The 12,384-nt window shown below is 39.0% G+C and overlaps 1 protein-coding gene across 1 annotated transcript in view; it reads left to right on the top strand.

Annotated features, from left to right (window-relative positions):
* Positions 1 to 391: 391 nt before the first annotated feature.
* The window catches only part of LOC122810685, a 307,542-nt gene continuing 295,549 nt past the window's right edge, over positions 392 to 12,384 (top strand). The window contains exons 1-3 of the mRNA XM_044082254.1: positions 392 to 395; positions 1,231 to 1,513; positions 8,092 to 8,243. Of these exons, the coding sequence (XP_043938189.1) occupies positions 392 to 395; positions 1,231 to 1,513; positions 8,092 to 8,243 (439 nt within the window). The remainder of the gene's footprint in view (positions 396 to 1,230; positions 1,514 to 8,091; positions 8,244 to 12,384) is intronic.

Raw genomic sequence — 12,384 nt, 5'->3', positions numbered from 1 at the left:
TTGCATCGGTGAGAAAGTTTTTGGTTCTGTAAAGCATCCCTAGTTTTTGATGAGTTTTTCTTATGCAATTTTGTAGATGCAAGTCAAATGTAAGAATATTACCCACTATCACCCCTAATAGTTTGTTCTGAGAAGTGAGATCAAGGGTTGTATTATCAAGAGAGAGAGGACTTTAATTTTTGTTTTTTATCACTGCATGCATCAATTATACTCTACAAGAAAGGAAACACTAACTTGAATGTCATGGCCCATAGTTCTAGACTAGATGTCACCTCTTTACCTGCACAGCTATATGCCATGCATAAGCCTACCATATGGCGTCCCTTGCTGTTGCTACTGGCTGGTCATCATTAGTCATAGCAACACTGAAATTGGAAGGTGTAGTGACAGCATGGGTCACTTCACCACCAGACCATTGCATGATCATGTTGTGCAAAATGCAACATGCAGTAAATGCCCCACAAGCAGTAGCTGGGGCATACTGAAGGGCACCCCCAGACTCAGAGTGGATAGGGATATTGTAAGGGTCATAGTAAGTATATATGGCTCATGCCTCCATTGCCCTGTGGGAGCCATACATACTTACTATGACCCTTACAATATCCCTGTCCACTCTGAACCTATCAAGTATCTCCTGATTGTCAAAATCACTGTGAGTGATTGTCTGTCTATATCTCCAGCTTCTTGGCCAGTAGACTCTTCTGGGCACAAGTAGTTTTGGCTCAGCAAAGACAAGTATCTCACACTGTGAAATATCAAGGTTAGCATCAAATGACAGCATCACCACACATTACAAAGTAGATAGAATAGGCATGACACTGTTTTTTATAAACAAATTTGTATACAGCATGGAAAAGTGAGAAACTTTGACTATGAATCAAAAGTGGGCAGGAGGAGGCTTCATTACAATGGGACATTTTACATCATTTTTCATTTACATGTATTACTTCATTTGTTTATGGTTATTCATAGCTATTATGTACTAGTGTAAGTAGCCAGTGTAAATCGTAGCTTTGCTATGCTCATTTGTGGACAACTTCAATAGCCTTTACCAGTTCACATAATGACTATGAATATTATTCATAGTGTTACAGTAGTAATGTGACTTTTTATTTTGTAATATAATAAAAGTAGATTTTTAAATTTTATTTTGTAGTAGCTGTCTTTTGAAATGTTACTTAAGGCAATTTACATATTGTATTTCTTTCTGTTTTTTTTTTTTTTTTACAGTGCAAAATATAGCTGTTGAAAAAGAAACAACTCAGTCCAGTACATGGAGTGACTGTGTATCTTCTAGAGCTGTTGATGGATATATTTACAGCAGCAGCACACTTGAGAAATGTTCTAGTACAAACTTTGACTACGAACCCTGGTGGAGAGTAGATTTACGGAATACATTTGTAATATCATCAATTGCCATAACAAACAGATGGGACTGCTGCACTTACTCAAAAAATAATTTTGAAATTTATGTTGGAAACTCACTAATTAATAATGGAACTGGAAATTCCAGGTACTTAAAATAGTATTTCAAAAAGATTCAGATACACCATTGAACTGCACGTTTCATGACATTGCACATTATGAAGTCCTCTATTGATTTAAGTCAGTCCTGAACAGACGTTGGAACTGATGGTCTTGTCAGCTAAGGTGCCTCATTTCCATGGCAACAGCAAGAACTCTTGTTAGGTTGTGCTCCTTTCATGTCTTATAAGGCAGTGCACTTGGCTAACTCTGTAGATTTTATTGCTGCCATCAAGCCCTTCAATTACTCTCTGTATTAGCTGAAGCATTTTTAGGAATTTGTCATACATTTTGGCCAGATAAGTACCCTATGTTTATTCATTACACTCAAATTCATTGTTAGGAGACTGTTACTGCAATTTCTGAATATTTTCTTTGAAGAAAATATTCAGAAATTGCATTGTTAGGAGACTGTTGCTACAATTTCTGAATATTTTCTTTAAACTTTTCCCCTGTTTTATTAACCCTTGTAACATCCTGTTTCCTTATCAGTTATAAAAAAAAGTCTTCTAGTGCAAAATGTAATTTCCACCATTTATATTCTAGCTACTTAGGTATAGTTGGTCTTTAGTAATTTATTCGACAGTGATGTAGGTAACTGCAGCTCCAACTGAAGGAGCTATTATAATCAAATGGATAAAGATAGCAAGACCACTGGCTTTAAGAAATAGTTTGGTTTGGATTGTTTTTTTTTTTTTCTTATGGTGAATTTTTTATGTACTAAAGACTTCTGTATTTCTCTTATTGGTTTCCTGCTGATGTAATGCTTCATTTACATGCAGTGGATGAGGTTCATCTTTATCAAAATATTTATCTGACTTTATCAACTTTTGCTGTTCATCTAGCAGCACCCCCTCCATTCCAAACAAAGAGCATACTCAGGGCTTAAGCTACCTCAATGGATTTCTTCAGAAACCTGCCTTTAGATGAAATGTATACAGCTGTTACATTGTCTAGACTACATACATTTGCTAAACATAAACATTTTACAAGATCTTCAGCCTGCTTTGGGGCTTCCATTCTGAAGTGTTGTTTATGAGTACCATACAATTTCTTCTGGGGATTCTATTCATCACTTCTAATGTCCAGACTGGGCCAACTTAAATATCTAAGTTATGTGCTTATCAGAATGTTACATTTAGTTGGTCTCTGTCTGGACACAGTAAGCTCTCAACCACATATCCACCCTCCAAATCGCCCTAGTCAGAGGAGAATAGAGAACTAGAGGCCTATAATTCACTGCTGGCTTCTAAACAGTCCATGTTTTCAAGAATACCTTTCTTTTGTTAGATCTTTTTCTTGATACAGTGTTGCCCTTACTCACTCCAGAGAGTTAACTAAGAACAGTGCATTATGGGGCATCAAAGAAGCTCGAGCTAAAAAGAGTTGTTGTTGTTGCTGTGGACATAATGTACCTTCAGTGATTAGTAATTAAATTCCAGTGTTCAGAAAGTGAACGACTAAAGCTGACATTCTAGTAAGAGGCAAATAAAAGTTATAATTTTGTAAATTGCTGTTTTCAGGTGTAGTTCTGCACCATAATGCTTTCTTGATTGTAGAGCTAAACTCTTTGGCCCCATTATTTGCTTGTGAAGTAAAATAATCCAGTTCCATTTTAAGCAAGCCACTCAGTAATGTATTTCAAGTGACATGCATAGCATGTTGGCTGTTCATAACATTTTCAAAGCCATCAGTGTGGTGTGGGATTTGCTTTCTTTGATGAGTTGTTATAACTCAAGTCTATATCTACTGTTACGACTGTTTTACTTAATCAGTCTGCAAACACTAGGATTCACATAGTAAATTAAAATTTGTATTTAATGATTAAATGCATGATATGTTTTCAAAGTTTACATTTTTAATATTCTTCTTATCACCACTTTCTGCCAAGGATCAGACATCTTATAAACAGACTGCCCCATTCATTCTCTGTCTCATATCACTTACTTAGAGGCGATCTTTGCTTGACTTACAAAGCCATGTGTGACCCAGGTCTGTTAGAAATTCTACATCTAAAGAAATCCCAATCCCTCCACACCACATGATCCAGAGACCTTAGCCTCAATTTCCACAATCAATAGAACATGCTGGAGGGACAGGTTCATAACCCAGAGACTGCCCATGCTGTGGAATTGACTTCCCATACATGTCAAGCAGAGCACCTCACTGGCCCTCTTCAACAGAAATCTTGATGAGTGAATGCAAAATAGAAAATTCACTCCAGGGATCACTCCAGTGGCTCTGCTTGACAGATGCACTAGGAATTAAGGTTGGGTGGCACGGTGCCAGGGTAATCCTATGGGCTAGGCTTGTAATGGCTCCAGGGCCATTAGCCTAGTGCACATCTATTAACCTATAAACAGCAAGAGGTGGGTGTGGGAGGCCTTCATCCAGGCAGCCATTTTGGTTTTCTATTTAGTCATACTGAGAGCCCAACCACACGTTGCTGGTGTCATGACAAACATGCATTCAGATGCATGCGCAGCTCCCAAGTATAGTGCATAGCCTTTCTTGAGGGGAGCATACAAATCTGTGTCTCACAGGGCTCTTACTATGTCTCCAAGCCTTCACTGGGAGTCAGCAGTTCAGTGGATTTGGCTACCTTCACTCACCCAGGATGGATAATCTGTTTACACACTCAGATTTATTAGGACTTCAGTTATGTGTGGCATAGAGCTAGTGGACAAGGTTTACATTTAAACAACTTTGGCCAAATGTGGGGCTTATATTAGATAAGGCATTTATTAAATTTGCAAATGTCTACTGAATGTAGTAAACAACATATGCACAGCATACACACACACACACACACACACACACACACACACACACACACACACACACACACACACACACACACACACACACACACACACACACACACACACACACACACACTCACACATGCAAGCATGCACACACATATAGACACACAAACAAACACTGCCAATTTTCTCTTTGTGTACTTTTGCACATGTGTATGTGTCTGTCTTTGCATTTGAGTGTATGTTTTCATACTGGTGAATGATAGAACTGGCACTCAGATTATAAGAATAAATCAATGACAATAGGTACTCATAGCTGTAGTGCCTGTAGGTGCACACAGTATAGCACCCTGAGCACAATGCAGTTTACTGGGACATGAAATTATTTCAGAGATTACTAAAATACTTAATTTTTTTATTTATTTTTATTTATTTTACATTTGTTGACCAGGAGTGTCCTGCTGAGCTATGGCCCTTTTTCAGCGGAGGCCCGGGGGAAAGATATACAATGCAAAAAAAGTGCAATACAGATACAGTTCAATAAAAATAGCAATAGAGAATTTTGGTAGTTAAAATACATAAGCTACATACATGTATATTGTTAACAGATAAAACAGTAGTATAAACAAAAAGGAAAATGTCAGAAAAGTAGAATAAGTTGTATGTTTTGGAATTAATAAGAGAGTTGAGTAAATATATGGTTTTGTATGCAGAGTAGCAAAAACTTAAAAGGTTCCATAAGAATTTCAGGGAGCAGAGTACAGAAGAAGCTTTGGAGGTTGCATAGGAAGCATAGGATGAAGTAGTTAATTGTAAGTTTTAGTAAGTTAGTTTGACTGTACTGTAAAAGGTAGGTAATAATCAGGGAGGGTGAGTACAAAGGCAGGACCAGTGTTTTTTAAAGTGCTCTTTGGTTGCTAGCTTAAATTGTTTGGGGTGAGTCAGGGACCTTATTTCTAGTGGGAGTTTGTTCCATGCAATAGAGGGATCATAGCTATATAGGTTGCACCCTGTGTTGGATTTGGGTATATGGATTTTTAGTAGGTCTTGGGTTGAGCTTCAGAAAAGTCTGGTAGGGGAGTAGTGAGAGATGAGAGAAAATAGACTTGGGCAGAAATCAGGCTGATATAGGATGGGGTGTATGATTTGGAGTTGAGATTGTAGGAGCAGGTGAGGTAGTTCGAGCCATTTCAGGTATTTTAGGGAGAGACAGATTTATACGGTTGGTGAGCTGCAAATCTAGCTATTTTGTGGTAGGTTGATTCTAATTTGTTAAGTAGGGAAGAGTTCAGATCTGTGAGTATTTGGGAACAATAGGTTAAGCGTGGTAGAAGGTAGGTATGGGTAAGAGAAATCCTAGTTTCAGTAGTTAGGAATTTGTTGTACCTGTGCAGTAGTCCTAGCTTTTGATGTGTTTTTTTATACAATTGTTAATGTGAAGATCGAATTTTAGTTGGTCGTCAATGGTAATGCCAAAGAGTTTTGTGCTAGTTTCGACTTCTATAGGAGTATTGTTTAGGGAGCTTATGGAGAAGGAAAGTTTAATGTGGTTTGCAGATTTAGGTAGAAAGAGTAGTAATTTTGTTTTCTTAGGGTTGATGATGAGCTGATTATTAGTGAGCCATGTCTGTACTGAGTTGAAAGATGCCTGGGTATTTGTTAGGAGTTCTAAGGGGGAATTAGCAATAGTTATGACTGTAGAGTCATCTGCGTATTGGACGATGTTAGAATGAGGACAAGAGGAGTGGAGTGAGTTGGTGAAGATATTAAAGAATAGAGGTCCAAGAATGAAACCTTGGGGAACACCAGTTCTTACTGAAAGAGGGGTAGATAGTGCTGAGTCCCATCGTATTGACTGCAGCCTATCAGAGAGATAGCTAGAGAACCATGCAATTGTATCAGGGGAGATGTTTAGGTCTACAAGTTTACTAAGTAGCAGAGTGTGTGAGACAGTGTCAAAAGCCTTAGAAAGGTCAAGGAATAGACAGGGTTTGAGTTTGTGATCATCTTTAGCCAGGGCTAAGGTGCTGAGAAATTATAGTAGAGCTGTGGTTGCAGTATGCTTGGGGCGGAAGCCATGCTGTGTTGGATAATGGTAATATCTTCCTACTGTTTTTCTTGATTATATACTATTTGTTGTAGCAGCCACATTGCACTTTGCATGTCAGTAGCGCTATGACACTATAGCCATTGATAATGATTTAAAATACACAATAGTGGAGTAGGGTATCTGATTATAGGAAGGTTGTGTGCACCCCTGTGCAGTGCAGTTCATTAATGGTTTTACATCAGTGCACAAGTATGTGTCCTTATACTTATTTCCTTGTGAAGATATGATCATAGTAGGATTCCTGTTTCACACTGGAAGAATTGGTTGAGATGGCTACATTGTTAAGCATGGTAGTGTGTACACCTAGACCTGCATGTACCGCATACTAAGATAGTAGTGTTTGATGCAATAAGGCATGTATTTTTTCCAATATTACCAACATGACACTGCCTGTGATGTCACTCAGCCATTCTCTGTTGGCACCACATTACTTATGGAACTTGTTTGATGACATTTCAAATGATTCTGCATGTGGTGGTAAACTGCTGTCACTGCGCTGATACCCAGCTCAGGTTATGTACCTTGGGCCACACTTTTATGTGCTATGAATCATCCCTAACACATTATAGTGCCAAAAACCTTCATTTGCATAATTGTCCCTTATTTTTTTGTCTTGTTGTATGTAACCACACTGTTACCCTTAGTCCAGTTTCACACTTGCCTGTGAATTTCATAGGGCTGGAAATTCTGTCCACTGAAGACCAGTTTTATGAATCCTGTTGTAAGACTGCAGCCATTATTAAACATCTATTTTTCAGAGGCATATCAGTCGGGGGGGGGGGGCTATAGGAGAAAGAAAGAGAAACTCACTACGTGTGGTACTGGCCAACTCTGCACACTCATAATTTCGTTGTGAATGTTTTTGCATATATTGTTTCCTTTGCAGAGTAGAACTTTTGAGGTGGTGACTGTCAAAACATACAGTCTTATGACTGTCATTTCAGTGTGTCTCTTTTACAGACTTTTTGTATCAATTAACTGCATTTTCTTTGTATCTTCTTGCCATACTACATTTTCTGACCTCCTATAGGTTCATAGGTATTTACTAAGCTAATAACCACAGGGGCCTTTTTATGCCTAGCCATGCATCCCAAATCTCTGATAAGTTATGATACCCTTGATAAATGTAAGCAGAGGCTTGGGAGATTAAACATTTACAAGCAGGGGCCTGGGAGATGAACCATTTACACGTTAGCTGTGTCCATTAGAGACATAGATGCCAAACCAGGGATGAATTTCCGGTTTCCCATCCAATTGTCCAAGCTGCACTTGAATTGCGTTAGGAAGGAACTCTGCTTCACATGCATGGGGAACCTGTTCCAGAGATGGGGTAGCCTCTGGGATACATACCTGTCTTGCCAGCAGGTCATATTTGTATCACAGTCAAGGTTATTTAATTTGTAATTCTACAATTCTATGAAATTCCAAAAGTTTTAATAGGAAGCTATTACAAAGCTGTTATTTTTGCATTTACTATGTATTTACAATATCTCCATTCAAATAATACATCCAAGTTGGTGCTGACGCTTAAAAAATGATGTGTTGTAAAAATTTGCTCTAAAATTACAACTGCTATAAAACTTTGCATACTTCTTTTCCTGAAACCACAATAGGACTGCTGCATGTGAAAATGTATTTTATGAACAATGGCCCTGTACCCTTATACTTTTTAAGTTTTCTTACATTTTGCAGGTGTGGAATAATTTCTTTTCTGTCAATAGGACAAACAATTTGGTTGAATTGTGCTGGGCTGACTGGACGTTATGTGACAGTTGTTATAAAGGGATGCTCGGATTATCTGACACTATGTGAAGTTCAGGTAATGGGAGCTCCAGTTCCTTTAGGTAAGTATGAATAAAACACAATAATACTTCCCTCACAACATCAATGATACAGCTTTTTGTCTTAAATTGTGATACTGTGTCAGGGACAGGTATTATTTCCCATGTACCAGAAATAATGCTACTCTGAATATGTTTATGAAAACTCTTCAAACTAAAGCATGTAAAATGCTCGGTGACAAGAGCATTTACATTACAAGCTAACTTGTACTTTCACTTATACAGAAGGCCGGGCAAAAAAATGAGCTTAATTTCAGATTTACTAGAAGATGATGCAAAGTCACTGAGGGGGACACATAAACTACATGGAAGTACACCAGTGCAGGAAGTGGGTAATTCTTATTTTATTCATGTTAGGAGTGTTTAGTCAGGAGGGAGCAATCCCGAGAGAGTAAATAAAAACATATATAAATATATTATCCACAACCCTGCACAGGTCTACTGCTATTATAAAAATGGCATTATTTAAAAACATGCACTTCAATGTGGCCAAGCATTCTCAGTATATTGGTCCAGTGTGATACTACCACTGTTAAGTAGGGCATTAAAAATGAATTCAGAAAGAAGATATTTATCATGCTAGGCATGTACATTTTGCAACTACATTACTGAAGAAGGAGATTTTAAAATAAATTTGGACAGGATGGTTGTTTAGTGGAAAACTCTTTCCCCTCACAGCTCCAGGATATGGAGTTCAATCCTGGCCTCTGGTCACTGTCTTTGTGGAGTTTTGCATGTTCAGTCTGTGTCTGCATCTATTTTCTCTTGGTACTCCCGTTTCCTCCCACCTTCCAAAAATGATGCTGGTTGACTGACTGCATTAGTTCATCGGTATGTATGTTTTACATATCCCTGCTCTTGCTGTCTGGGCCATGACTGAAAATAATCACTTACCAGGTTGATTAATACAGTAAACTCTCAGTTAATCGGCACCCATGAGGATTGGTAGATGCTGGAAACTGTAGTTTCTGGTTGCTTGAGAGTTACTATTAAAAATAGGCCTGACTAATACTGTACCCTATACTATTTGTTTGGTTTGACTTGTTCTCAGGTTGGGGGGAGATGAAATTTATTCCTATCTTCCTTTTTAAAACTCTAAAACTCTAAAAACGTAAGGTATGTTTCTGTGGCGGGAAAACAGAAAGTGCAATACATGCACACAAAAAGTCTCAATGTCAGTGGCATAAAATACACAAGAAAAAATAAACCACTAGGTGCATTTTCACAGAAACTGGAAATAACTCAATGCCTAAACAGAAATAGCTGCTTGGGAATTCAGTTATTTCTAGTTCCTGCGAAAGTGCACCTAGTGAAAGTACAACACACGAAAACTGCACTGTATTTCTTCTATATTCTTTTGCCAGTTGCTTGAGAGTGATGGTTGCTTGAGTTCTAGTTAACTGAGTGTTTACTGTAAACAGACAAAAAGCAAAATTTGTAAGGGAATGCACTGAATACTGAAAAGCTGAGCATTAAAAAAATAATGAGCACAGTTTCAAATGTGTTGGCATCCATACTGTTCTGTATTTCAACGGTGCTACTTAACATGTTGGTGGGATATATTGTGTTTTAACCCCTAACTGGTACTCAGGGCACTTGTGGCAGGTAAAGCTTTTCAGTTGTTTAAAAAGCACTAATACAATTCTAAAAAAAGTATATTTAAAAAACTGAACAAGATCCATGGAGCAAAACTATTTTGGTAGACTAAGAGGCATAGAAAAAATGAGGCTAATAAAAGTGTGAGATCTGTGAGTTCTGACACTGAAAAAAATGAGTCAAACAGAAAAGCAAAATATAATTTTGACTCTTGTTGTACATGTAAAGTGTTGTCACCCTCGCCCCTGTACTCCTTGACATGGGGGACTACTTCCTAGCATCTGTATACTTGCATATACTAATTCTGAGATCAGTGTATCTCAGCAAAAGCTGAAAAGCTAAAGGTACCACCATGTTCCATCTTTTACTCCCGAAGATCCACAATTCAGAGGAATGCAGTTGAGTCCTTGCTCTTTCAAGAGATACTCTCTGAATTTTTTTCATCAGGATATATGTAGATGGAAAGACTGAAAGGACGTTTGTTGTGAATTCTGTGGGCTACAAAAGCAAAAATATAAAAAAAAAAATACTGGAAATTTAGATTATTACAAGCTGTAATTTGTTTGGCATGTTATTTGAAATTTAATATGCCCATCTGTATTCAGATTTTATTTATGTATTTATTTACTTACTAGTACATTATGCATTTGGTTATCAGTATTATGCATTACCATTTATAGCAGGGACCCAGGCACAAACACTCTAAGGGAGACAAAATAGTGAATAAACCTATAGAGTGAAACATTACGGTAGAGAAGATTATGATAATTGAGTAGTTTGCAATAGCATGATAGCCATACAACCAACATATTAGACAAGATCTCAAAATATAAGCTCTTTGGAAACAGCTGTATCCTCAGCTTCGGCTCAAACACTGAAGGATTTTTAAGGATATGTATAGGTTCATAGGTTCATACTAGGCTATCTGCCCTAGGGCATTTATAAGCCTAGCCAGAGTTGTGTGGCTTTCACCACCCCTTAGGTTGAAGAATACTATACCCATTAGTTTGCCGTGCCTCTGTCCAGCAGTGATACAGAGATGATCTCCGGGGTAAACCTACGATCTCCCATCCACTGGTCAAGATTCCTCTTGAACAGAGCCAGCGAGGTGCTCTGTCTCACATGGACCGGGATTCTGTTCCACAGCATAGGGAGTCTCTGAGTGATGAATCTGTCCCTCCAGCACGTCCTATTTATATCCGTGTTGAGGTTTAAGTCTCTTGCTCTTGTGGCTCTGGTGGATTTGGATTTTTTGAGGTGGAGCATGTCCATTAATTCCGGGTTGGACATGGCCTTGTATGTCAGGCACAGGTCACCTCTGAGCAGATGGTATGCGACTGAATAGAGCTGGAGTTTCTTCAGTGGGGCAGCATATGGCATATTTTTGAGCCCCTTTATCCTTTTGGTGAGGAACTTTTGGGGTCTTTCCAATTGCTGCAGGTGTCGGGTAAGATACATTCTGAATGGGGCATTGTACTCAATTATTGGTCTGATAAGTGAAGAGTACAGGGGAACAATGACCTCCCTTGATCTGGATGTGAATCCCTTCATAATCAGGTGGGCAATGTAGAAGGTCCTCCTAACCACTTTGGCAATGTGAGTGTCAAAAGAAAGGTTACTGTCAACTTGGGTCCCCAGGTCCCTGATAACCTCTTCTGTGCTTAATGGATTGCCACCTATGTGGTAACTTGGGGTTACCTTGTTTTTACCAAAGGGTATGACTATACATTTTTTAGCTTAAGGCCATGGCTCTGGCACCAGTTATCCATTTCTATGAGACCTCTCTGAAGGATATCTGTGTCTGATGGATTTTCAACTATGGCCCAGTTTGCAGTCATCTGCAAACTTTGTCAGCCACAATCCTCCTATGTTTGCCTGCACTTCTGAAAAGTAGATGCCGAACAAGAGGGGGCCCAGGACTGAGCCCTGTGGGACACCACTTGTGACCGGCTTGGAGTCTGACATGGCACCAGCAGCTCTAACCCTGTGGGTTCTGTCCTTGAGCCAGTTTGCAACCCATCTTGTGACATATGGGTTTACATTTAAGCTGGTGAGCTTTTCTATGATACCCAAGTGGGGTATTGTGTCGAAAGCTTTTGCAAGGTCAAGGTAGGCTGTGTGAACTGCCTTACCCTCATCAATGGCCTTGGTGACTGTTTCAAAAAAATCGACCAAGTTCAAGAGGCATGATCTGCCCTTGACAAAGCCGAATTGGGTAGGATCCAATGTCTGTAGGTCTCCTATGTCTTTATTTATGAGTTCCATTATGATCCTCTCCATAGCTTTGCAGACCAGGCTTGTTAAGCTTATGGGGTAATTACCAGGGTCCGTAGAAGCACCACCTTTGTGGAGTGGGACCACAGTTGCCCTACGCCACTCTTTGGGTACATATCCTGTGGTAAGGCTAAGATTAAACAGCAGCCTTATGTGTGGGTTTAGTTCCTCATTGAGTTTGTGTAGCACACAGCCGGGGACACCATCTGGTCCCATTGATGCTGTGTTTTTAGCTTTAGAGAGAGCAGCTCTCACCTGGGCATTTGAGATGATT

This window comes from Protopterus annectens, chromosome 9.part0, assembly GCF_019279795.1.
Source record: "Protopterus annectens isolate FY-2018-M chromosome 9.part0, PAN1.0, whole genome shotgun sequence".
Taxonomy (NCBI): Eukaryota; Metazoa; Chordata; order Ceratodontiformes; family Protopteridae; genus Protopterus; species Protopterus annectens.
Note: the sequence above shows the minus strand (reverse complement) of the source record. Positions and strands in the feature narration are given on the sequence as shown.